Genomic DNA, 27,238 nt, shown 5'->3' on the forward strand with positions numbered 1-27,238 from the left:
TTTTTTACCAAAAAAAAAAGAACAAACAAACAAACTAAAAAACCCCCAGGGAAAACCGAACTGCGAAACTGAAAAACAGCAACATAAACAAAACAAAACAACAACAAAAAAAGGGGTTTTGTGGACTTGACCCAGAGTCGAGGTGGGGTTTGGGGGCAGAGGAGCAGAGCTGCCCAGGAGGCTGGCAGGGCCTCCCTCTGGTCCTGGTGGGGTCTGGATCCGTGTGCAGGCTCAGGATGTGTCCGTGGCTCCCAAAAGCACCCGCTGGGAGGGCTTGGATGGGCCCGAGCCCCAGGGGGATGATGCCCCGAGCGGTTGAAGAGCCATAAGGATGATCAGCTGATCACCCCTCCCCGTGTCCCCCTGGCACCAGAGACCCCCCAGAGGTGTCACCTCCTTCGCTGGACTGTCCCTGGTTCGGAGATATGAGGAAAAAAAAAAGCCTTTTCCTTTGGGATCCATGGTGGGCTTTGGTTTCTTTTTTTGGGTTTTTTTTGAGCATTCAGATAATCAGCCCCAAACCATCCCCAGTGCCACCCCCTGCCCTGTCATTGCCGTTGGCACAGGAGGGGATTTTGGGGGCCAAAAAAAATGGAAATGATGATGGTGACACGTCTCAACTGGCATCTCTGCAGGGCTGGGCACCTCCTGCCAGAGCTGGATGGATCCCTTGTCCTGCAGGTGCAGCCTCAAGGTTGTTTTGTAAACTTTTGTGGATAGTGTTAAAAAAGGGGAAAAAAACCCGAAAGGCACAGTAAAAAAACTGCTCCAAGTTCCCATCCATCTCCCAGCCCCGGCGAGATGGGTCCCTGCTGGACACGCTCGGGCTCAGCCAGGCACGAGAAACGACTGCTGTGCCCTGGCTGGCTGATTATTTCGGAGGGAAATGGCTCTCCCTGGTCCCCCTTCAGCCCCCCCAGCACGTGTTCAGGACCAGGGGAGATCTCCAGGGCCCTGAGCACGAGCTGGAAGTTAAATGCAGGCTTAAACACTTTGTTGAACTCGGGCCATGATCTGCTGTGGGTGCTTGGCTGCAAATCCGAGTCCCTGCTCAGGTGAGCAGCTCCCTGTGCCTGCAGATTCCAGGCCTGGAACAGCCTTTCCCCTCTGCCTTTTGGAAAAGGGGATGCAAAATGAATTGTTCCCCCGTGGCTCAGCTGAGTTGGTGCTGGAACAGGTGGGAGTGGTCGTGGATTGATTCCCGTGGTGTGAACACGGCCCTGATTTGATCCTGCCGAGGGCTGAGCCCCAGGAGCATCTCCCACCTCCTCCACCGTCCCATTCCCGGCAAAAACCATCAGCATTCCCCAAAAAAAACCCCAAGGACAGAGCCCCTTAAAGGCTGTGATTTTGTAGGTGTGGAGGAACAGCCTCTTCGATCGCTGGGAGGGGAGGGGGGGGGGGCTCAGCCCGAGCTGGGTGCTCCTGCAGTCCCAGACTGACATTCCAGGTATGGGCAATTAATTTGATTTCCTTTGAAAATGGAGCAGCCTGAGGAGCTCTGGGCAGGGGGAGGCACCCACCACTCATGCAGGGCTGATCCCCCAGGGGGGTCCCCTTTGCTGTTTCCCCCTGAGTGGGGGATCCAGCCCAGGCTCCCCCTGGGACAGGAGGGGCCAAATCGCCCCCAAACCCCCCCCAAAATGCTGTGAGTGCCCCCTCCCATCCCCTCCCTCCCTCCAAGGGCAGCAGCTGAGAGCACCGTAGGTGCCTCATCCACTATTTATTGTTGTTGTTATTTATTATTAAAGCCCCGACCAGCCTTTCCCAGGCCCCCTGCTGAGGGAAACGCTCCATAAGCCATTCCCTGCTCCCCGGCTGGGATGGGGAACGTGGAGCTGGAGCAGCTGCAGGCAGAGCATCACCAGCACCATCCCTGTTATCCAGAGGGACGGGAGGGAGGCCCTTCCTCCTGCAGAGAGCACAGCCAAGCTGTGGGAGCCTGGATTCTCCACCCAGGGGGCTTTGCTGCAGCACACCAGGGACGTTTTGGGGCGCAAAGCCCAGGATTTCGGAGTGAAAAGCAGGGAGAACAGGGATTTTTCAGGCATTTTCTATTCCCTTCCAGGGGGTGCAGCCCCCGGGGTGCTGAGGAGGGGTCGTGCAGGGGCTCAGCTGCCAGCCCAGAGCACAGGGATGCTCTGGAAAAAGGGAAGCAGGGTCTGACCCGGGATGCTCCCGACTCCAGGGCTCTGTGCCTGGTCCCCCAAGGGCAGGGCAAGCACAGGGCAGCCCAAAAATAGAAACAACATGTTGTGCTTTTTCTCTTGGAGCAGCAGCAGTAATTAACCAGCCAGCAGCTTTAGGGGTACCAGGGGATGGCACTTCCCATTCCTGAGCTCTCACAGATGCTCTGGACAAGAGGATCCCGAGTTTCTCAAGGCCAAGAGATCGTCACCGACCCCAGACATCCCCTCAGCCGAGCCTGGGGGGCTCAGTGGGGCTGGGGGGGAATGAGCAGGGGTGGCCTCCAGCACCTTCTGGTTGTCTCCATCCATCTGGGATGTCAAAGGTTTGTTTGGAAATGTTTTTCCTCATCTCCAGGCACTGGTTTCTCCCCCATCCCCCACCATTCCTTGGCTGTTCTTCAGGTTCGATTTCTCCTTTTTTTAATTTTAACTTTTTGATTTAATTTATTACCTTGACTTTGAGAACAGGAGTAAAAGTCCTCCTTTCTGCTCCTCCTCCTCCTCCTCTTCCTCCTCATTGTCCTCCCCAACAGCACCGTGGATCTCACGCACCGGAGCTGCTCCCAGCAAAGCCACCGGGAACATTGTGTGCCAGGCTCTATTTTAAGCACCCAATAAAACCGATTTTTGGAGTGGCTCCATCACTGTGTCCTTCCTTCCCGCAGCCCTTGGCACCTGCCAAGGTCCCACATCCCCAGCACCCACCACAGGGCACTGCTGGGCTCCTGCTGCTCCATCCCTGCCTGCTCCAGAGGCTCCTAGGCCCTGGGAGGAGCTGCCACGGGTTTATTAGTTCGTTAGAGAATCAAATCAGGCCTCTCCTCCTCCTCTCTCTCTCTCTCCAGCACTTCCTCAAGAACGATTTAAATTAAACCCCGACCTCCCTGGGAAATGTCAGCAGTGTTATCCATATGCATGATGCCATTAGGATGGAGCAGGTGCAGCTCCCGGGACCTGCAGGAGGAATCTTCCTGTCAGTCAATCTGCTCAGCAATCAGCCCCTTCCAGGTGCCCCAGCTCTGCCCCCTCACAGGCCACAGGGGAGGGAAACTGAGGCACAAAGCTGTGACTTGCTTTGTGACACCCCGGGGTCCCCAGGGCAGGGAGGAGGAGAAGGCAGGAGCGAGGGAAGGGGAGTTCCAAGTGGTTTGTTGGATCGTGGGATGAAACTTCCCTTTCCAGGACCCTGGAAGCAGCTGGATGAGACCCCAAGGAATGCCAGGCTTTGGCAGGGATGCAGCCATTCCAGCAGGAGATGGGAGACAGGGAGGGGGGAAAAGCTCCCACCCCTGCAACGAGAATCAGCCAAAACTGTTAAAAAAAAACAGCACAAAAACCCACCCCAGATGTAAAGGGAGGTCTGTGGTGTCACTGCTCTGCTGGGGTCCCCTGGGAAACCCCTGGAGAGCTGGGAAGTTCTAGTGTGGATAGCAAACAGCTGCGATCCCTGCCAATCCTCCCTAAATCTCGAGCAGTGTCTTGTAAATCATTAATTACAAGCAAATTGCAGCCTCCACCGGTGAGCACACGGACGGGGCTGATGAATATTTCAAACTGCCACGGCCCCGGATCTGAGGGGACTCGGGGAGGGCAGATGGGAGCGACAGTTTATTATTAAACACCAGATCCCAGCTCCTGAGCAGATAAATAATGCAGGGCCCGGCTGCTGAGAGGAGGGGAATGACTGGTTTTGGGGGAGGAGCCCTGGGCTCTCCCCCCCCACCCCAAAAAACCCTCAAAACCAAACATGTGAGAAAGTGGGGGAGGAAAGAGCCTTTTCTCCTGTTTGGAAGCAAAATGCAGCGTGAGCTGGAGAAGCCAGAGGGGCTGGGAGCTCCTGACCCCTCCTGCCACGTTTTGCCTGGAAATGGCTTTGATCTGACAGAGGGCAGGGTTGGGTGGGATATTGGGAAGTTATTCCTCCTCCCTGTGTGGGGCTGAGCCCTGCAGGGAGAGCAGGAGCTGCCTCTGGGGTGCTGGAGATGGAATTTGCGGTGAGCTCTGCTCAGCCCTGACAGTGAAGCACTTACACACTCCAACTACGGGAGCTGCCCTGGCCCTGCAAAGTGCTGATGCCCACCTGGTAAATCTTTAATTGGCACTGGAAGGGAACTGGGAGCTCACCAGTACGGAGAACACCATCAATATTTAATCTGGGCACTGATTGCACAAACCAGGTTAAGGGGAAGGAGGGAGAAGACAGATTAAAGTGGCACCTATAGAGCATTAAATCCAGGGAAAGTCATCAAAGTGGATAAATAAAATATCCTGCCAAGGCAGGAGGAAGTGCTGGGGAAGGCACCAGCCCTCTGCCCTGGCACCCACCGGGCTCAGGGGGGTGTGGGGTTGGTTAAACAGGGGGCAGAGCCCGAGGACCTGCAGCCTGTTGGTCCCCACAAAGAGGGGGGGACAAGGAAAACCAATCCCCAGCCGTGGGATTGTCCCTCAGTGCCTTTTCCTGGGGGGGTCTGTGCAGCCTGGAGGGAGGGAGGGCTGCAGGGAGCTGCCAGTGCCACGCACAGCCAGCGGGTGCCATCTAGTGAACTGCCTGCCTCCTCCAGGGCTGCTGCCACCCTGCTCTGGAAAATAACCTAAAACAGCTGGAAAAGGGGTAAAAACCCCCCTGGCACTGCCACAGGACAGTGAGGTGCTGGTTCCCCTCCTGGGAAACTGGATGTCAGAGGAAAGGGACTGGGAATGGGCTGGAAAAGAACCCAGCAACGGCTGGCCCAGGAGGGGAATGCAGAGCTGCTGCTGTTCCTGCTGGATTTTGCACACACAGATGTTGGTGCAGGGCAGACACATCCACAGGAAGGACACCCCCCCCCCCTCTCTGGAGAGGACACACAGGAGGATCCCAGGCTGCTCCTGGAAGGTTCCCCCCTGACTGCAGAACAAATGAAAACAAAACCCACGGGATCGGAGAATGAGCTCGATTTAATTAAATTCATCTTCTGCAGGACATAAAAAAAAAAAAAAAAAAAAAAGGTCAATTTTGTGGTACAAGCCTTATTTAAATAGTGCAAACACACAGGTGATGTTCAGCAAGAGCTGCTGTTTGTCACTGGTGGGGGCACAGTGGGACTGGGGGTTTTCCTGGACAAGGAAAACGTGCCTGGGAACACCAGGCTGTGGGAGAGGGACGTGGGGAGATCCAGGAGGGCATCACTCTTCCCAGAAGAGCCAGACTTGACCTCTGCCAGAGGTACAAGGTATTCCTGCTGCCTTCGTGGATCTCCTGCTGCTCCTCAGCCCTGGTTGTGCCCTCTGGGAGTTGAAGACCCCCCGAATCCTTTCAGGGTTCCAGAAATTGCATCTTCCTGACGCAGCTGCTCAGGTGACAGGGCAGGGGTGTCCCCACAGAGGTGTGGGCAGCAAGAGCACCTGGCTGGGGTAAAACAAACCAGGAACAGGAGTGCAGCCACCTCAGCTGCCCGTGGCCATCAGGGGAAGAGGGTGCAGAGGGGGATGTGGCTCCCAGGTGGGCACAGGCAGGGCCAGGCCTGTCCCCAGAGGAGCAGGGAACGCTCCAGGCACTGGGCACGGATCAGGAAGGGATTGCAGAGCTGAGGAGCCGCTTGTCTGCAGGACAGCTGTGCTTCTGGAGCTGTGCCAAACCCGTGGGCCTCACTCTTGGGGCAGCATCTCCCTCTCAGGGATCCCGACACTGCTCACAGCAGGGGGCAAAGAGGATTCACAGGACTCGAGGAATTCCTCAGTCAGCTTATGGATAAAGAGGCTCTTTCTTCACTCGTGGAACCTTCCGGAATGGCCAGCCTCCACTGAAGGCCTCTAGTGAGAGCTCTTCTCCTGGGAGATGAAGCTCAGAACAGGCAGAACCCCGGAGGGGCTTCGGGACACTTGGTTTCTGCTCCATTTCCACTGCCATTTGTCCCAGTGCCACTTCCCCTCTGCAGGCACAGCTTCTGAGGAGCATTAACACCCCCTCAGCACAGGAGGGACTTTGGGAGAGCTGAAGGGAAGGCCGATGAGCTGCGAACAAGTCACTGAGCAACTGAGAAGAGGCACTTCAGCTGGAAATACTCTGGGGAGCAAAGGGGCTGTGCTGACCTCTGGCTGTCGAGACGCAGAGTTTACAAACACATTTTCACGCTGCAGAGCACCGAGACCCACACACTGGAGAGCTTCAGAGCTTCCATGCTCTATTTTAAATACCCAACACAGTCAGAAATCCGGTGCCAAAATTCCTGTCAAGGAAAAACCTGACCTTACAGCCCCGGCAGCAGGTTCCTGTGAACAGCAAACAGCAAAAGGCAGTAAAAGAGATCACACATTTTAGTTTGGGCATTGAAAAGACAGTTGTGCCCACAAGTTGTGCGCACAGGGGTGCACTGAGGGCTACCAAGGACCTCTTGTCTCTTATTGCACTTCAAAACCACCGGAGAGGGAGGACCTGCCGTGAGCAGACAAAGGATCCCCCAAGAAGAGCATTTCTGACCCCAGGTGAACTCCTGTGGGAAAGGGAATTCCCAGCACCACAGCTGAGTGCTCTGAGCTACTTCTCCACCCCCTAAAAGTGGCACAGGAGTGAGTGTTTCACTCCCAGACCTGGCAGAAGGGGCTCCTGGTGAGCTGCTACGCACTGGGATTTAACTGTAGGCAATAAAAGATTCTTTTCCTCCCCTCCTTCCAAGCCCCAACCTGGGCAAGCCAGAGCTCCACCAAGGGACTGGCACTGCGATAGCTTATTCTTCTGGGACAGGAATATCCACTCAAGACTGTGGTGCCTTAAGGGCACGGAATATTCGACTTAAAAACATCGGAGGAGTTGGCAAATGGACCCTGTAAACAACAAATCAGAGAGACAGAAAAGCACTACACTGAAAATGCCCCCCAGGTTCACCCCAAACTGCCCCACTGAAATCCCATTTAACTGGGCAAGATGCACAGGGATCTCAGCGGGATTTTGGGAGGGATGTTCAGCTCAAAACTCTCCTGACTTTTGTTCTGGTCAACTCAAATCACACCCTTTTCAGCGTGTCCAGATGTGGGTGATTCACTCCAACGGCTTTGAGCAAAACATGCGAGCTTTCAGAAGCAATTGTGGCAAAGGGGAATTCACAGTATCCAAAAGTGCCACAGTGCACCCTGCTGAGCCCTGAAAAGGGGAAAAAAAACCCACCTGAAAAGGGAAAAAAAAACACGTGGAAAGGTGGAAAAACCCACCTGAAAAGAGAGGAAAAAAAGCCATATGGAATGGAAAAAAAAAACCCCACACTTGAAAAGGGCGGGAAAAAAATGAAGAGGGGAAAATACCCACCTGAAAAGGGGGGAAAATACCCACATGGAAAAGGAGAAAAAACCCACTTGCAAAGGGGGAAAAAACCCACCTGGAAAGGGGAAAAAAAACCCACTTGCAAAGGGAAAAAAAAAACCAAACACCTGAAAAGGGGAAAAAGCCACACGGAAAGGGAAAAGAAACCACCTGTCAGGCCCTCCCTCGGGTAACTGCAGGGGTAAAGCTGCTAGATCCCATCGAGATTAAAGTGCATGGCCAGCAATTGAAGAGCCTTTTAGTTCAAGTGAACAATAAATCACCTTTTCCACAGGGACTGATTCCCATGGATGGTGCACTGAGGTGCTCTGGGCACAGCTGCCACCAGCGATCCCAATTACAGCCAGCAGGGAGAGCATCCCAGGGCTCTGGGAGGACGGGATGGGGGGTCTCGCAGCGATTTGGTAGCACCTACTCTGGGATTTTGCAAGGAAACAACAACAACAACTCGTGGTCTGCTGGAACCTTCTGCTGGGCAGGTTTTGGACCTGCTGGGGCTGGACCAGCACGTGGAGAGCGGGAAAACAAGGAGGAACAGCCCAGGGAACGAGCAGGAACTTCTCCTGCCGCGTCTCCACGAGCTCCAACTGCTGAAGAGCTGAAAGGTGAAGGTTCTGTTGGTCCCCCAAAGGGTCTGGGAAACAGGGACAGTGAGGGAATGGAGCCCAGCCTTGGGTATCACCTCAGGGAAGGGTGAGATTTTTTTCAATGGCAGGTTTTAACTAAGTTTTAGCAGCCAGCTCTGAAGGGGCAGAGCTGGAGTGTTAAATCACAGCGCGGGGTGGGGGGGGAATAAAAAAGAGCAGGAGAAAATTAAAAACCTGACACCCAGCACAGCCCCCAGAGTGCAACTGGTGCTTTAAAGGAGTCGCTTTTCCCCTCAAAGGCTCATGTCCTGCCTTTAAAGCTACATTGCACTCAAAAATGAGTGTATTCTGTGCAGGTTGATGAGATGAGGCACTGGGAGGTGCACTGGGAACATCCCAAAACAGGCACAGAGCTGCTGGAATCGAATCCAACCAGCAGAGCAGAGGCTGAGCTAATGCTGGGCAGGCTTGAAAGCCATGCAAGCTGACAGAAAATATATTTAAATGAAAAAAAGAATCCATGTAAATTAAATGAGCCAGTAAGAAAGCAAAATGCATCACTGTGTTCTCTACGTGACCTGAGACAGTTCCAGATTCAGAGTTTGGGAGGATTTGTTTCCTCTCTGGGAGCACAAGGACCTTCACCTTGCCTCAAAAGCCTACCAAAAAAATCAGAAATGGGGTTATTTACTTTACACTGCCCTCAGGAGAACTGATCCTTGGAGAAGGGGCTTATCTGAGCTGCAAACACCTTGGAATCCCTCCCTTCCCACCCCTGGATATTTGTCTCTACCTCAGATCAGACCCCCCTCAGAAGGCATTGATTGCACAGCTGCAGGCTGGGGCACTGACACCAGCGTGTCCCTCCCTGTTCCCTACAGACTTTAATCTCCAGGGGCACGGGAAGGGGGGCACTGCAGAGACTCCTCAGCGTGCTTGGGCAGGCTGCAATATTAATTCTCTTTGGCTTTCATTGGCTGAGCTCTGAAACTGGGGCTTAAGTGCAAGAAACCTGCTGGCTCCTTCTTGGAGGAGAAAGGCCTGGAGTGGCCCAGCTACCCCATGAAGATCCTGATGACCATCTCGATCTCCTTCCTGCACACTGGGCAGGGGGATCTCCTTTTCTTCAGCATCCTGGCACACCTGAAGCAGGCCACGAGGTGAGCAGTCCTGCCGTGGACGATGTTGCCGTCGCGGGGCCGGTGCTGGCACAGGAAGCAGGGGTTCAGCAGGGTTTTTATACTCTCCAGAGACTCGATTTCTTCCTCCTTTTTACTCTCAGCGAAGCTCAGCAGAGACTCTTTGCTCTCATGGGCCCGTGCCAGGTCCAGAGACTCGATGGAGCCGCAGGGGGGTTTGGTCTCCACCCTGAAGACACGGGTGGGCTGCCCGGCCGGAGCCGACAGGGTCCTTTTGCAGTCTGGCACGTCTATGCCCTCATCCTCCTCTTCCTCCTCCTTGTTTTTCCTGGCAGCAATGCTGGACAGGGAGAGGGAGTGGGCCAGCCTGGGCCAGTCTGAGTACCAGCCCTTGCGCAGGGCCCAGCAGCGGTAGCAGTACCGTTTGCCCGGGGAGTTGAACTTCTTGCACTTGGTGCATTGCCAGCAGTCCTGGGGGAGGGGAGGCCAGAAAACAGCAGTCAGTGAGGGTGCTCTGGTGGGAAAAGCAGCAAAGAAGCCTCACAGAGAAAAAAAAAAGGATTTATTGCCTCATTTCTAAGTTTTCTAGTTTGATTCTCAGCACCTCAGAAAGCCTAATGAAGACTTGACCCCCCCTGTGTGTTCTGCAGATGCAGATCTCAAACATTAAACCCTGCCCTCCCTCCCTGCCAGCCTTCAGCACTCTGCACGAACACAGTGCTTGTTCTCTGCTGGGCAGCTTATTGAATTCTCAGGATCCCGCTGGGAATTCCAGGGTAGAGCTCCTGGAATCAGTCAGGAATACACTACCCAGGCTCACTGATCACCGGGCATCTGTTGAATCCGCACAATTAATAGAGGTTTGCTTGATTACCCCCACACAGCAAGGGCAGGAGCTGGCCGAGCTCAGAGTCACGATTCAGCTGCCCAGTGCCAGGGACGTCCCCATTTATTCCAGCACAGGCCAGAAAATGATGCCAAAATCAGGTTGTTTTTGTGTCATCAGCTGCAAAGAGTCTCATGATCCACTTCTGCTGCCTTAAAACAAACCTCCAAGGCAGCCCAAGGACTGGGAGAAGAGAAGGACAGCTCAAGGAACAGAGCTTTGACGTCTCTCAGGACCCACCCTGAGGGGTTTGGGGGCAGTGGGGTAGAGGAGGGGTGACAGCTCAGTAATTGCTACTTGTTCTCCTCCCACCTTGCTTTGTTTCAGCAGGGAAAAGCTGTGGCGTGTCCTCTGAGAGGAGCGCAAGGGCACAGACACCACCCCAGCCACACCACCCTCCTGCCCAGAGCCGTGGCAGTCACAGGACAGCGGGCTGGGATGAGCTGGGAATTCTGTCCCCATCCCAGGGAACAAGAAACGAGGGGCAGCTCCAGGGCTGGACAGCCAGGATGGACTGATCCCTGATCCTGGCACAGAAATTCCCACGGCAAGGGTTTTTTCCAGGGTGAGGCACTCGAGTGATTACAAAGTGCTTAGCTGAGATTTCCAGATCTCTGCCCAGGACTGTCCTCCAAATTCCACATGGAATTAACCTGATTAAAACCTGCATGGAGATCAGCACTAACTTCATCCAGCCCCTTTTTATGGCCTGGAAACCCTCACCAGAGTCAGCTTCTCCTGCCACAGCCAGCAGTGGGTGTGGGATGAGCTGGCCCAGCTGGAGCTGGGATGCAGCTGCTCCAACAGGGAATGTTGTCCTGAGGGATCACCCACCTCAGAAGCAGCTTCTGTGTCCGTGTCATCACTCAAGCACTGAGAGTCCTCAAAGTCATTCAAACACACATCCTCAGTCACCTGCAAAGAGTGGAAATGTTGCAGTGATCTCCATTTGTCACGTGCCTGGCACTGCACACCCAGATTAAATGACTGGATAATCACCATGCTAATCAAGCTACTTCTATAAGTGAATGAAAAGCCATTTTTCTGGTGTTTTTATTCCAGAATGTTGATAATTCTTGCTGCATTGGCTTAGTCCTACTTGTCTGTGGTCAATGTAAACTGAGATTTTCCTCTTTGAGTCTTTTCATTTACTTTCGGCAGCTGGAACTGGTGACACTTGAAGTCTTTTCCAACCTTAATTCTATGATTCTCTGATTTATTATTCTTGAAGATATTTAGGTAAAGTTGCTGCTGGAGGTTTGATTCATTTTAAATTAATTTTATGCCTCGAAAACACACATTTAACCCAAAGCCTGAGCAGGATAGGCACCACCTTTTGTGAACACAGTGTAAGGTCTGGATGGTTCCAGTATCAGCACAGCACCACCATCAGTTAAACCCTGGAAGAGGTACCTTTGTGTCACCTTCTTTCACTTCCTCACAGTCAAGCACCTCCACCTTGAGCCCAGCACTGCCCTGGTCCAAGGGGCACTCGTTGAGGAACCACAGGTCGTCAGTAGTATCCGAAACAATGGCAGTGTCAATGTCCTGAGGGGAAAGGAACAGGGAAAACCACTCACAGCTCAGCCCAGGAGCAGCACCACAACCAGCACTCTCCCCTTTTCCTCCTCCACAACCTCCACAGCCCCGGGCAGCTTTGCCAGGAGAGAACAGGACACCTTGCTACCCTCACACACCCCTTGTTCCGTCTTCCAACTCGCAGACACCCCCCCTTCTCCCAATTTCCAGCTCTGTGCTCCTTCCCCTTCTGCCTGACCACCACCCCACAACCAGCAGGGCAACTCCTGGAGTGCAGAGGGACCTGTGAGGGCCCAGCAGGGCCTCAGGGACAGTCTGGTTTATTCAAGCAACCAACCACCTGGTGTGAAAGGCTGGGACAGGAACACACAAGGGAGAGGCTGAAAATCCTGGAGCGGGAAGGGGAAAGAAAGAACAAGAATATTTTATTGCCTTGGAACCCAAAAGAGGAGAGAAGGAGGACACAGTGCACCTGTTCCAAACGTCTACACACCTGGTTAGTCTGAATATCTGTTGATCCATTACTTCTGGACTTGTAATTGCTTCTGAGGTTGCCTAAAAACCACCATGGAAGACCAGCTACATCCCATTCCTCAAACACTAGGTCCAGTTTAGGCTTCTTGCTTTTAGAGAGGTTTTCTATTAAGTCTTTGTCTGTAAGAGCCAAGTAGAGTCTAAGTCATGCCACAACTACATTTGTTAAGAGACCAGCAGAGAAAAACATGGCCCCATCTGCTTTTAGAAACCCTTCCTGCTCCTTCTTCCCCCAGTTCCTGCTGAGGGCTCTGGGGATTCTCTGTTCCTGGTGGATCTGGCAAAACAGTGCCTGCACTGAGGGCCTGAGCATCCCAGTGAGCCCAGTGCCTCCACACTGCTACAGGTTGATTGTTATCCCAAGACTCAGAGAAACACAAACATTTCTTCCTGAGCCCTTCACCACTGAGTAGATCTTTTGAGTGACTCAGGAAGAACTGGTTTGAGTTTAGTTCCCAAGAAGGTAGGAATCCATGCTCCCCATCCAGCCTCCTTTTTAGCCTGTGCAGTTTAGTCTGTGATCCCAAACTCAGTATAAGTCTTAAGATAACCTTGAGTCTCTCTGCCTTCTGTGCCAGAGTCTCAAAGGCGCAGACAAGGCTGCTTCTCCCTCTTTTGTACACACAGGAAATATCTCCCACTCTCATTTGATCTGGAAATACCCACACTCACAAAGACCTGCTTTTACAAATTGAGTTCCTTGATATGAAAACAACCTGAGAATAGAAAGCAGAAAAATCAGGAGCATTGCTTCCAAAAACATCTGAAATCCAAGTGAGTGACCCAGGCAGAAATCCCCAGCCATTACACCAGAGGAAATGTCTCAATATGAAGGAGCTGTCTTACACTTGTGCTGGATAAAAAAAAAAAAAAACCCACTGTTGTTCAGTTCCCTGATTGGTTTGCAGGTAATGACTGCAGACAGTGCAGTCTGGGCTCTGTGTGATCAGCAGAGTCCCTTGGGAAGATAAATAGATACAAGTGTAATTTCAGCATTTAAAATACCCTTCAGCAAGGTCTGTAAGATATTCCGTGGCATTGTTCAGTGACAGATGTGCTTCTGGGGTTTAACCTGCCATTTCCTTCAAAGCATTTGTTTGCTTATGAGACCAAAGAGCCCAGGCAGAAAACACATCTATCATAAAATACCTTTGGTCAACATTTGTGTTCTCTCAGCCTTTAGCATAAACCGATGGGTTTTAATGATTGTACTCCAAACCAGGGTTTTACTGGCGTCCCAAAATCCTCCTCCGGTGTTTGCTGATGCAGAGGAGGAGCAGAAGGGCTGGTGCAACGTGGTGTTGGTGCAGGAGAGCCAGGACTCACCTTGATGAGTGTCACAGTTCTGCTCTGAGGTAGACAAAGCAGAGGCCTTGCTCTCCTCCCCCGCAGCGCTCCCAGCACCAGAACCTTCCTCCTGGCTGAGCTGCAGGGAGGAAAACGCAGGTGTTAGTCCACCAGAGCTTATAGGGACAAGGGGATGTAGCACTTCCATTCCGAGTCACCAGCTGCAGGACAAGGCCAAGCAGTTATGAGGAGGAATAAAAAGTTTCTGAGCAAAATCTACATGCTATTTACCCTTGACAAAGCCTAAGGCACCTGTAAATCAGCACACACATGTACTTCCAACCTAGGAAAAATCTTTAGCTTGGCAGAAGTCCCAAAGTTGCCATCTTTCATGCAGTAAAAACGTGGTATTTGTGACTCTCTGGCCCCCAGAGTGAACAGATGCCTCCCAGACCAGGCTGCCCTCACCCCAAATCACACCTGGAGACGAGTTTGAAGGTGCCAAGATTTTTCCTAGGTTTCCAATTCTGCCTGAAAGCTCGAAAAACAATCCTAACTAAACACAAAAAACACTTGGTCACACGTTTTAGGAAGCTTAGTTATTTGGCAATTCCTACTCAGGGAAGGGGATGGGAGAGAGGGGGAGAGACGAGGAAAAGCAGAGCAGGCTGGAGGAACTGAGGACTAGAAGTGCTACACCCCAGAGAAACGCGCTCAGAGACTGGAACTCTGTTATGAGGAGAACAGAGAAGGGTCACTCTGTCCCTGCCTGTGGACTCCAAGAACTTTTCAGGAAGGGTGAGGACCTGGCAGCCAAGCAACACAAAGTTCTGGCAGTCCACCATGCACAGGTACAGAGAAGGGGCACTCTGTACAACAAAAGAAACCACCCAGCAGTGGGTTTACCTTCAGCTGGTCTTGGCTTGGCTTATCGACGCTCTGCTCCTTTGGGAGAGTCTGTGCAGCATCTAGATGGCAGGTAAAACAAGAGAAAAAACCTTCCCCAGTAATAACCATTCTCACAACACAGAGGGCCTTCACAAGCAACCAACGAGCCAGGCTTGGCAGACCAGCGAGAAACCCTTGAGGAGCAAAGCCCTTCCTTCCTCAGAAAGCACGAGGAGGCAGCAGCTCATGGAATACAGGCTGTGGCAGCCCATGGAGAAGATAAAAACAGCAGGGAAGAATCTTCTTCCCAAAGAGAAAAACTGCTCCTGTGCCTACAGCCTGTCCTGCCATGACGAGCTCCAGGGACACGACACAAGGTCTGCCAAAGGCAGGGACCCCCCGAGCGTGGGGAATCCCACCGGGATCAGATCCATGCTGAAGAAGGGGAACAGGGCAGAGCAAGATTTTTATAACTACCTGAGGATTTCTTCTCTTTCAGGCAGGAAAATCACCTTTTTAAAGGGTGTGGGCATGAAGAACAAAGACTAGACTGAAGAAGGGAAAATTCCATGCACAGCCAGCTCTTTCCTGGGCAGCTGTGGACACATCCCTAACACAATTTGATCCAGATGATTCTGCTGGCCCCAAGAGTTAATTAAAAAGACCAAGCTAAATAGCAAGAACAATCCAATTAAGAGAACTTTCTACATAACAGGAGGTGCACTTAGGAAGCCTGTCCTTCAGACAGAATGGCTGGCTAGAGAACAAAAGCTCCAAGGATGGCTCCTGCTCGCTCCCCTTTCCATTTAGCAGAGAAATTCCCTGCTGAGTGCCAGGCACACAGGAGGAGTCTGATTCACACCATGAATCACAGCACTGCCATGAAGACACTCAGAACTGTTGCTACAGGCAAAAATTAGACCACAAAGTGGCCATCAAATGGAGCAAAACCCAGGACAGGATGACATGGCTCTGTCCCTCATTGCTTTAGCTCACCTTTCCCTTCCTGCTGCCATCACCCTACAGCTCCTACAGCTGGTTATTTAATACCTGAAGGAAAACAGAAGCCAAGCGGCTCATCCATCATTGCTTTGGCTCTGCAGGGACACTGGAACAGATGTAGACTCACCCTTCTACCACTTTATAAATTTTCACTGGGTGAAAAACCCTGCACTGACTGGAAGGCTCCCCTTTTAGGAGCCAACACATCCCACACAGAATGTCCCTGAAGTGAGGGATTCCTAAATACACCTGGGGAGAGAGTTGGCCAAGGAAGGGGGAAAGAGCTGGCCAAGGAAGGTGTGAGATCAGATGGTGGCCTGATAAAGAGCCCTGTGTAAGAGCTCATTCCTCATTCTCAAGATGTGCTGCAGCCACTTTTCCTTCTCCAAGTGCACTTCAAATAATCTGCAAAATGATGAGCTGACAAGCCCTGATTTGGCCAGTGAACTCAAGCAGCTACTGCAGAACACGACACATGAAGAACCCTTTAAGTCCTAAAATTCTGGTTATTCCTGTGCTGGGATGAAGGAAAAGCAACGCCTGGAGTGCCCCTCCCTGGGGATCTGTCCGGAGCCTGGTCTGCCAAGCTTGTTTCGTTTCAGTCACACACACACAGGTCTAACTCAGGACCTCCTCTGGCAGCTTTAAGGTTACCCCAAGACTGCACCACACACACACACACACAGGCACACACCAGGGAAAGGGGACAGGCCAGCAAACAGTGTTTGCTGGGATCCTCTGCTCTCCACACAGACTGCCTTAGGGAAGAGCCAGCACATCAGCAGGGAGGCAAACAGCACTCACACAGGTATTGTACAGCTTTAGGAGAGTCCACCTCAAAAGATCCTTCTTTAGAATTGAAGCAAGGGGACCTCAGAGGCACCAATATGGACTAAGCACTCCAGGGCCGTGTTTTTTCAGTTTCTAAATCTGCACAAGCTTTTTATGCACTTGTGCAAAAATAGCCTGAGCCTTTGTAAAGAACTAAGTCCATATTATCTGCTTAGAGCACCCAGGAAATATGGCACGAGACTCCACAGCTCTCCCAGTGCAGCTCCCTCACAGGATGTTTTTTTCCAATGGAGATTACCAGCCCCACAGTGGGAGCTGGCTGCAAGGAAGCCATCAGCCAGGATTAATTTAAGAATAAATTTCCATTTATGACTGAAGGACTTTTGATGGAGCCAGATTTGATTTCTCTTATGAGCTGGGAAAGCAACAGTGACCTTTAAAGGTTCAAGTGTCTGATTAAAGTCCAGACTTCTGGCTCGCAGAGCTCGCTGGATTTCTAGTGCTGTTATGGATTATGAAAGTCTAAAATGAGGTGAGAAGGAGGAGCTGCAGCTGGAAAACTGAAAAATACTGAGAAAATCAATAATGATTTGGATGGGACACTCCAGCCACGTTGATTTGTTTATCCACAGCATTTAGCTCCCTGAAATTTGGCCATTTTTAGGCAGCCACATCACTCAAACAGCTCCCTGCTCTGGCATCACAGCTCTACTGACACACAGAAAAGACACATACTCCAAGAGATTGTCTCAAAACCTTCATCAGCAGTTTATTCCAGCTTGACAAACATTTCTGTGTCTGGTTTTCATTACTTACCAGGTTATAGCAACACTACATTGAAAAGCCCTGCCCGGACTGTGACCAACCTACCTGTGAGCGCAGCCGCCGTCAGGTTCCGTTTCAACATGTCATACAGGGGGCTGTGGGAGGGAGGCACAGTGAGTGTTCCCGCACAAACCACCCTCACCCTGCTGAGACGGGGCACGGAAATCCCTTTCCTTACCCAGAGGGGACACTGGAAACACAGTGGGGGTTTTTTTTGGCCACTGACTCACTGATTGTTACAAAGTTCAGCTCAGGGCTCAGCTGCAGATGGAGATTTTTGATCGAGTGAGACCAGGGGTTTGAGGAGGTGCAGGAATAAGAGGGGGGAGAGATGTCCCCTCAGGCAGCTCAGTGCCTGGACCATTCCCTGGCTCCAAGGGATGGTCCTGGAGGGACTCAGCTCCCACTTGTCACCCCCGTCCCCACCAGGGAGGTTTATGTGACAGTGACACCAGGAGCTCGTGTCTCAGTGACATCCTCCTCACACAAGCCGGGTTCAAGGTGACTTTCCCCCCTACCTTGGATCTTTTACAGAGAAGCTGTCCAGGCCCAGCAGCTCTCCCAGCTGATCCCCTCCACAATAGACCATGTGCTGCTGCCTTTTGTCGTAGAGCTGCCTCACCATGATGTACTGGCCCAGGTAATGCATCACCTGCGGGTACAGAGCACACCCTCAGCCCCACCTGCAGCTGAAACCCAACCACCAAAAACCCCTGGGAGTTTAAGTGAATTCACAGAGTTTGCCTCCTGCTGCCCTGTGCAGCGTGAGCCAAATCATACCTGGCTTCTTGTGCCTCCCAGCCCAGGGAGAGTTATGATTTATGACTCTGCTGTAAGGTTTGGAACTATTAGCCCTGGACAAGGAGGAAAACTGAGGCCAGGATGGAAAAACAGCACCATCCCAGTCAAAAGAACAAGCTGTTCCCAAAGGCTGCCCCCACTTCCAGTGCTGCCCCTCAGGACACAGCCTGCCAGGTGTAAAATGAACCCCATTAGTATCACAAAGAAGGATGGAGAGGAAACATCCTCCAGCTACAACCCAAAGCACTGTAATTCCTCTGGAATTTCCCCAGGGGAAAGCAGAGGGCATTAAGCACAATACAGGCAAGTTCCATCCCCCAACACCCACCAAAGTGACCCCAAAGTGTCCCCAAAAAGTTGCCAGCAGTGCTGCACTCCCTGCAGAAAACCCAGCTGAGCTGAAGTGTTAATCCCTACAGGTAACCTGCACTTAATACTCAGCTCTGCCCATTTAAACCATCCAATTTGTTTTTGCACAAATTTTTAGAAGCTAAATAAGTTATTTAAATGCATAAGTGTTAAATTAAGTCACAGGGCTCTGCAGGAAGATTTGACACATATAATAAAAAACCACTGCATTTAATTCTTTGCAGGCAGGATCTTCTTGTAAATCACACTGTCATTTTTTTAATCGTGTACATATATTGCATTTTAATCTTAAAATAAATGAAAACACAGGGTCTCTCAGGTTAAGCTGACAAGCCATTTCGAGGGAAAGTTAAAAAATATCAACTGGAATCCAATTTTTAAGGCTTTGGTACATTTAACAGAGGATAGCACAACGGAATAGAATCTTCTACACTCTCTTAGGAATGTGATTATCCCATCTCTCCTTTTTCTACAGAGGTTTCTGATTTTCAGGGATAAATAATATTTCACACTCTTATTCCAGTTCCTCCAGGGGCATTATGATCAATCAAGCCAGAACAGTCCTACTGTTCTGGTGAAATATCCTTATTTTGCAGATAGGGGTTCAAACTACAGGAAAATTAAGAGCCAGTCCCATCCCAACTCCCAGAAAAGCAGGGCCAGGCACAGCCTGGAATGTGAGCCCACCTCCTTGAGGGTGAAGGTGTCTCCTTGGGCTCCTGCTGCCTGCAGAATCCTCAGGAGTGGCAGTGTGGGCCTCACCTGGAACACAGAGCAGAGCTTTGTTGGAAGGACAGGAAGCAGAGCCCTGCTGAGAGACATCCCATCACCCTGGCACAGCCACTGGGCAAGAGGAAAAAAAAACCAGCCCAGGAATCCAGGCAGCCAGCTCCAAAGGCTCCCCTCCTCTGTGGATGTGCCTGCTCTGTTTTCTCACTGTGGTGTTTCTCAAATGCATTTTCCAGCTCAAACACAACAGCTCGTGTCCAGCCTCAAGTCTCTTCCTCAAAAAAGCAGCTTCTGCAGTAGGAAAAAGCTCAGCAGAGCTCCAGCAAGTGCTTGTACCAGCACATGGCTTTTAATAAGACGAAATTATGTGTTTGTTCAGTCATTTCTCTAATGACCACTCTCAAATGGGTTTTGAAGGAACTTCTCAGAAGTCTCCTTGTGATGAAAGAAGCAACCCAGTCAGCTGGATGGTTCTAAAACGGGCCCTCAGCTCCCCCCGTCCTGATGGAAGTGTTTGTTCCACCCTGCCCGGGACATGAGTGTTGACAATCAATATTTTGTCACTATTATCAGAGCCTATTTACTTTTTTTTTTTTTTTTTTTCCATGCAGAGCGAATTGAATAAATAAGCATTGACATCAATTCTGCACAGGCCTTGGCTCCAGTTCAAAGCTTCTAAATAAAGCCTCAAATGGGAAATGCTCAACTCCCCATCAGTTTATTTCCACTCCCACCACATTCCCTTACATCTTGGGGATGTGTTTTTTTTAACAAGGAATTGGCTCTGGAAGGTTGGATGCCTGGCTTGGAGGAGACTTTCTGATTTTATTTTTTTTTTTTTTTTACACCAGATTTCTGCTGTTATTGGCAAATCTCTTTTCTCTGAGTGGCTGGTATTGAGTCACACTCAAAACACACACTTGCCATGTTGGTCTTGGCTTGCACCTGCAAATACCTTTTGTTCCAGGAACAGCTGATAACAGGAGTACTTCATGTCCAAAGCCACCTGAACACACACTCACAAAGGCCTGGGGATGCATTACCAGACAAAGTTTAACATGCAAGGTTACAAAGCTCCAGTACAGCTGTCCCAGAGTGCAGCTCCAGGAGGAATGGTGAGCATGGAATATTCCAAGGACAGGCTCAGCACAAAAATATTCACTGTGTTATTTTTCCATCTCCAGTTTTCCCTTCCTTCCCCTTTAAATAACGTTCATAAATGATCTGAGAGTGAAAGATAACACAACTCCTCAGGATGAAAGCCCCTTCTCCATTAGGGTAAATTCTCCTTACTTAAATATACCTGGAGAGCTTGGATTTAATGGAAGAAATCACTGCTCTGAGGGGAAAGCAGCAAAGATAAGTGGAGGAAATAACAGCAAATTACCTGGTTAGCTTGTCCCAGAGTGATCCTGCAGGAGCTCTCAGCTGCTGGGTGCTGGGCAGGGCTGGGGGAGGTCATGGTGGCAGTGATCAGCTGCTCACAGCACACACCTGAAATTGAGAAGGGTCAGCCTGAGAAACCTGGGCTGCAGTTTAACCACTTCCACCTCGGGAGAAGCCTCAGGAAAACAGGGTTTCAAATCAGCCCTGCAGTCACATCTCAAATGATGCTGAGCAATGCTGATGGTCCTGTGTCCCACCTGCTCTGTCCTGCCAAGGGAGGGGTTAGATTAGACAGGAAGAAAAATCTATGGTGGAAAGGGTTGTAAAATACTGGCACAGCTGCCCAGGGCAGTGGTGGAATCCCCACCCCTGCAAGTGCTCAAAAAACGTGTGGATGTGGCACCTGAGGGCACAGTTTGATGGTGACCATGGTGGTGGTGCTGGGTTGATGGTGGACTTAGTGATGCTGAAGCCTTTTCCAGCATCAGTGATTCCATAATTCTGAGCTGTCCCAGCCATGGGACAACTGGGACATTGGTGCTGTGGCTGCACCATCCCTGAAGTGTCCAAGGCCAGGTTGAACGGGGCTTGGAGCAACCTGTGGTAGTGAAAGGTGTCCCTGCCCATGGCAGGGGGTGGCACTGGATGAGCTTTGAAGTCCCTTCCCACCCAAGCCAGTCTGGGATTCTGGGATTTTCTGCCTCTCCAGGAGTGACACAGCACAGTGAGGAACTTGGGGACCTGCCAGTGCCCACGAGGCACCAGCAAACCCTGGTGAAACTCCTGAGTCAGAGGTGGGGAATGAGGAGCTGAGTCACCACCAGTCACCAGGAAATCCCAGGAGAGCAAGCCCTGACTCCCAAAGGAGCAGCAGCCAGAGCTGATGGCCCTCGTTAGCACATTCCCCACCTCCTTTGACCTCCAGGAGATGAAAATCTGCCAAAACTGCTGCAGCCCCCACCCAGGGCCTGATAAATGAACAGTTTGAACAGTTTCTGGGTGAGCAGGTGACAGATCCTTTCCTGGAAGGGAACAAAAGGGGAAGTCCTGCAGCTATTTGAATTTGTCTCGGTTTCAGAATCCACCCAAAGAGCAGCAATGACTCATGTTCACAGCACAGTCCATTTTCATCTGCCCCACACAACAGGGCTGAGACCTTTGAAGAGAAGGGATGGTCTAAATCAACTCCTCCCTGGGAAAAAGTACCTTGAACTTGATGGAGAAGAATTTGAATCCTTGATTTTAGTCTCAGCACTAAAGCTCAGACCAATAACCCAGTCAGTGGTGTGTCCCTGGACCTGGTTACAGTAAAATTTTAACACGAATCTGGTTACAGGCAGTACTGAAACAAGCCCTGCAACTGCCTTTTTGGTAAAATAAAGGCTGAAACACGAGATGAACTACCAAGACTGGCTCCTCAGCTTGCCTGGGTCTCTGCAACCTTGGGAATGTTTTGACTCAACTTTTAATCCATGCAGTAGTTTAATTATTTCAGCTCCAATGACAATTATTTCATTTTCACTTCTAAACTCAAAACACCAGATTTGAAAGTGTGAAGCCCCAAACTTTCAAAGCCACACGTGAATCCCCAGAATTTTCCAGCTCCAGTAAATGAATTTATTACTACACCCAGTTATCAAGACTGGGGGCCAGCTTGAGTATCAGCAAAATTCCCAGAGTGCTGCCTGAGGAATGTAACCAAAGGTCTCAGTGCAGACAAAACAGGCTCAAGGTGGCTCAGTAACGACAGAAACCTGAGCTTTACCACCAAGTCAAACTCCTGAGCTCTGGCAACTGCTCAGTCCCAGCCCATCTATTAAAAAGGGCTTTTAATGACTTTATTAGAGGCTTCTGATGGTTTTTACGGCATTACAGTCCTCCGAAGCGAGGCACTATCAGGAATAAAATCATTCCCAGAGATCAAACGCCTCTCTAAATACTCAGGAAGGGCCGATTAAGGCACATTAAACATTCAGGTTTGCAAATAACTTCAAGAGCGTCAGTAACCCAAAACACAAACTCAAAACGCATCCTGAAGCGCTTCCCCCTCATCGCCCCCCTGAACTTTACCGCGGGTCTCTGGTCGGTGACGCCGAACACGAGGTGCCCACCCTGAGCTGGAACTCCCCGCGGGCAGACTCACCGAGCGCCGCAGGATTCCCGCGGGGTGGTTATCCCTGGATTCCCGGCCGGAGCAGCCCCGGGAAGGCTCTGCCCCGTTCCCGCCGATGCTCCGGGCTCTGACTCGCCCTTTCAAAGGGCGCCGGGCCGGGCGGGGGAGGGAGGGAGCCCCGATAACGGCCCGGGCTGGTGTGAAACCAGCACTAAAAACGCTGCATTTCCTTCCTTCCCTCCCGCATTCCGGGAAAACGGCCCGGCTGCCCCCGGGCATCCCACCAGAGATGCCTTTTAACTGTTTCAACACTGATTTCATCAGCGTTATCAGCTTTGCCTCCGGTTTCACGGGCAAATATTTTCAGCGAGTTTGATTCTGAGTAATGCGATTTTTTTTTTAATCAACCTCGGCGCTCTCGAGCTCTGAAACACATCCAGGCTCCCACAGAATCCACGGGCACGGCCAGCAGGCACAGAAACCCCCCCTCAGTCACAGCCAGGGTGCAAATTTTGAAGAAAGGAGAAGCTTCTCGCTCAGTGAGCCCAGTTTAACCCTCCCCTACAGCTCTGCTCCCAAATATCCCACGTTTTACCTCCCAGCGCTGTGCGTGGACCAACCTGCAGCCAAGGGAACGGAGCCCCAGTGGATTTAGAGCTGTCTGGAGCTCCAGCAAACGCCACTGGAGCCTGAGGAATCCATGAATCACAGAGAAGTCATGAATAACTGTATTTTCCACTCGAAAACTCGACACAGACCACAGGAACAAGTCGTCTGCCTGTGCTGGGAGCAGAACTTCCTTCTCAAGAGACCAAAACCCCACCAGAGCACAGCTTGAGGCGCTCGAGAATAAAGATCTCACCAGAGCCAGAGTGCAAGCACAGCCTGGAAAGCTCACTTAAACTTCTAACTCGAGCTCAGGGTTGGTTTTAGAGCCTCATTTCCAGGAAACGATAGTTTCTAACTTGTGGGTAAAGTGGAAACACAGCAGGGAGTGTAAACCAGACACTGTGGGCTCTCCACTGGCTCGTTTTGATGGTGAGTTCAGGTGTGACACCGCAGCAGCAGCCCTGCTCAAGCTTTCAAACAAAGCACAAAACTGAAAATAACTTGTAATTCTGCGTAGAGCATCACACAGAGCAGCCCTGGAGGAGAGGCCCTAAACAGGCACTGACTTGATAATTAAGTCAGGGATAATTAGGTTTGTCCCTATCAGTCCCTGGGTGTTTTCATGCCTGGAAGTCCCCCCTGGGATTCACCCCCAGCCCCTCACCGTGTTCCCAAGTTCGTCCACGTCCTTTGGGATGCCAGCCAGGGAATGAGGAGAGCTGCCCTCCCAGCAAAGAGAGGAGCTGCCCAGACCCTTCACTGCTTCTGGCTGGGAAGGGGCAGCAGGAAAAGATAAACCTGGGCTGTGAATGATGGAATTTAACGGATTTCATACTCTATAGACTGGCCTGACTCAAATTCTTACTGTTTTAGTTACATGCTCTCCTTTGCTGCTTTGATACTGGCTCAGCTTCAAACGAGGAAAAATATCCTCTGCTAGGTGCGGGTGAGATAATGGAATCACGGAATGGTTTGGGTTGGAAGGGACCTTAAAGTCCATCCCATCCCACCCCCTGCCACTGTCCCAGGATGCTCCAAGCCCCATCCAACCTGGCCTTGGACACTTGCAGGGACGGGGCATCCTCTGGGAACTGCATCCCACTCTCCCAGGGAGGAATTCCTTTCCAATATCCCATCCAACCCTCCCTCTGGCAGCGTAAACCCACTCCCCCTTGTCCTGTCCCTCCAGGCCCTTGGAATTAGCCTCTTTCCATCTTTCCCGTCGGCTCCTTCAGGCCGCAATCAGCTCACGCAGGAACCTCCCTCCTAGAAGCCGAACCCTCCCAGTTGCCAGCCCTTCCCTCCCAGGAGATAAGATTTATCACCACTCCCACCGCCCCAGGCCCCTCCCGCCGGCACCGCCTCCTGCCCCCCCCGCCCTTCCCACCGCCCCCTCAGCCCTGCGCTCCCCGAGACCCCCGGCTCCCCCCCGGCCCCGAGCTCACCCTACAACCGCTCCATGGGCCCCGGGCGGCCCTGGGCCGGGGGTCGGGGGGGGGGACGGGACCCCTAAACCCCCCGAGGGCTCCGCGCCTCCATCTTGGCGGGGTCCGGGCCGCCGCTTCCCCTCACGGCCAACATGGCGGCGGGGACAGCGAGCGGCGCGGGGCGCGCGGCTAGAGGGGCCGCGGGGGACCCGCGGGGGATGTGGCGCCCCCCAGCGGGGTGGAGGACCCCGGCGTAGAGTCCCCCCCTCAGCCCTGCCGGGAAATGAAAAACAAGAAGGAAAATTACCCTTAAAATAGTACATAATAAACATTAATAATTATTATAAGTAACGATAAATAAATAACATATTATATTTTTACTTGTATGAGTTTTCATATATTTATTATTTGTAATATATAATATATATTACTATGTATAATATATATTATGATGTGTAATATATATTATACATAATGTTTAAGCAAATTATAAATACTATTAAACATAAATTAAAAAAACAAGATTGTCTCAAGTCAAGGTGTTCTTTGACGTAAGATCTTTATGTACTTTCAAGCCTCAGTGACACGGGCAGCAGTTCCATCCCCAGCTCAAGGACATCCTGGAATTAACAAGCCATAGGGATGCAGTAAATCAGGATGTCGATGAGTGTCTGTGCAGACATTTACTGACTTGACAAAAGACTCGATGTTCCTGTGCCCTAGAGCTGAACTGTCTTCACTATAAACCGCCCCCCCAGGCATTATAAACCCCACCTGGACACAATAAATCCCACTTGGACATTATAACGCCCCATTACCTTCAGTATAAAACCCACTTGGACACTTCACTGTGTCACCTGCTCCAGGTGACCCTGCCTTGGCAGGGGGGCTGGACTGGATCCCCAGAGCTCCTTTCCAACCCCAACCATTCCGTGACAACCCTAAATATCCCACCTAGGGGTCAAGAACCCCTTGTCTCTGTGCAGGCCCTTCCCCTGAGAAGGGAGCTGGGGCTGCGTAACCTGGGGTGAAGATTCGAAAACAACCCCAATTAACGCTGAGCTTGGGAAGCGCCTGAACTGCTGCGCGTACAGAGCAAAGGCCGGGGGGCCGTTCTGGATTTGGGGGACACTGGGAGGGGATCCCGCGCTGTGCTGCCGTCCATGTGGTGTCGGTGATAAAGGCTGTTCCTGCGGCGATTTGCAGAGCCCGGATAGCTCAGTCGGTAGAGCATCAGACTTTTAATCTGAGGGTCCAGGGTTCAAGTCCCTGTTCGGGCGGATTTGTTTTTCTCATTTACATGGTGGTTTGTTTTTTTTTTTTTTTCCATTATCCGCCCGGATTCTCCCGGGGCGCAACCGGGCCCCTCCGCCGGGAAGCGCCGGCGGTGCTGGGGGTGTAAAAAAACAAAAGGCTTTTTGAGGGGGAGGAAAAAAAAATTAATTCGGAGGAGTTAAAAAAAAAAAAAAAAACAAAAACAAGCGAGCGAAAAACTGAGCGCCCGAACAGGGACTTGAACCCTGGACCCTCAGATTAAAAGTCTGATGCTCTACCGACTGAGCTATCCGGGCTCTGGCTCAGCTGCTCGCTCTGCTGGTTTATCCCGCTGTCTGCACCCCCTTCCTGCTCCCCCTGCCTGTCCCCCCACTCCTGCCCGCTCCCCCCAACCCCACGGACACTCGCCGTGGTTATGGCACGGCTCGGAACACAAATAACAGGCTCATCCTGCCCCTCGTGCTGCCCGTGGGATGTGCAGAAAGAGGGGGGTCCTCACTGACGGCCTTGGGAAGGGGGATCCCCCGATCCCACCTGCCTCCTCACCCCACAGCAAAGTGGGGTGTGCTGGGGGGGCGGTGGGGGAAGCTGGGAGGGCTCAAAGGGGATCAGGCCAAGCGGGAAGAGAAGGACAGGGAATAATCCCAGGTCAGGGGATGAGCCAGGACAGGGGAGTCCCAGGACGCAGGGATTCCACCACCACAGGGTGCTGGGCAGGTTTGATTACTGGGATTTTTCCAGCCGAGCTGCAGCTCATCCCGACAATGCAGGTGACAATTCCCATCAGAAGTGGGTGCAGAGGGATTTTTCAGTCAGACATGGGGCTGGCTGAGGCCATTTTTCCATTAGGGCCTAGTGGGAAACGGGGTCACACTGAGAGACCCCAAAATCCCAGCATCCCCTCACACGGTGCGATGAATCCTGCAAAACCTCCATCCTGCCCATCTCCTGGGGAGCCTTCGGGGAGGCTGGGATAATACCCAGGGATATAAAACACAGGGATAATCTCTGTGGCCACTAAACCCAAACCACAGCTGTGACCCACAGCCCTCCCCGCTCGGCTCGTGGCTCTCCAGCGGCGCTGGGATGATCCCGGAGCTGCCCGTTATCCCTGTCTGCCAGAGCCAGGGAAAACAGATCCCGGCACATCTGCTGCTCACACCGGGGGTCCTCCCCCCTCCCCGGGCCTCCCTCAAGCCCAGGGGTCTGGATGCTGCGGTGGGGTTATCATTGCGGGGGGCTCGGCGGGGGGAACCAGGAGCATCCCAGAGCCATGTAGGGGGACACTGGGGGCCGGTATCTCGGGGACACGCGGGGGGCACGCCGGGGGGAGGGCGGTGCGGGGGGCTCTGCCCGCGGCGCTGTGCAATGCGGAGAGCGGCCGGGAGATGGCCCCGCACCGGCCCGCGCTGCGCCCGCCATTGTCCGCCGCCTCCGCCGCCGCGGTGCTCCCGCCTCCCCCCGGCTCCTCCCGCATCTCCCCCGGCTCCTCCCGCATCTCCCCCGGCTCCTCCCGCATCCCCCGGCCCCCGCCCGGCGCCGCCGCCGCCGCCGCTCGGAGCAGG

General features: G+C 52.1%; 1 protein-coding gene and 2 non-coding genes across 3 annotated transcripts; 1 reads left to right on the forward strand and 2 right to left on the reverse strand.

The window, feature by feature from the left end:
• Window positions 1–8,902: 8,902 nt before the first annotated feature.
• MDM4 (MDM4, p53 regulator) lies at window positions 8,903–24,553 on the reverse strand. The gene is made up of 11 exons (XM_027905702.1): window positions 24,417–24,553; window positions 20,251–20,353; window positions 18,822–18,896; window positions 17,483–17,616; window positions 17,010–17,059; window positions 14,364–14,425; window positions 13,497–13,596; window positions 12,130–12,290; window positions 11,511–11,645; window positions 10,932–11,012; window positions 8,903–9,682 (listed from the first exon to the last, which is right to left on the reverse strand). The coding sequence occupies exons 2-11, from the start codon at window positions 20,323–20,325 to the stop codon at window positions 9,128–9,130; spliced, it is 1,428 nt and encodes a 475-aa protein (XP_027761503.1). The 5' UTR covers window positions 20,326–20,353; window positions 24,417–24,553; the 3' UTR covers window positions 8,903–9,127.
• A 1,052-nt stretch (window positions 24,554–25,605) lies between these two features.
• TRNAK-UUU lies at window positions 25,606–25,678 on the forward strand. Its single transcript has one exon. It is a non-coding gene; the product is annotated as a tRNA-Lys (tRNA).
• A 218-nt stretch (window positions 25,679–25,896) lies between these two features.
• TRNAK-UUU lies at window positions 25,897–25,969 on the reverse strand. Its single transcript has one exon. It is a non-coding gene; the product is annotated as a tRNA-Lys (tRNA).
• Window positions 25,970–27,238: the final 1,269 nt, after the last annotated feature.

The sequence above is a fragment of the Empidonax traillii genome, unplaced genomic scaffold (genome assembly GCF_003031625.1).
Source record: "Empidonax traillii isolate 1590-97213 ecotype Southwest subspecies unplaced genomic scaffold, ASM303162v1 scaffold1196:size187323, whole genome shotgun sequence".
Taxonomy (NCBI): Eukaryota; Metazoa; Chordata; class Aves; order Passeriformes; family Tyrannidae; genus Empidonax; species Empidonax traillii.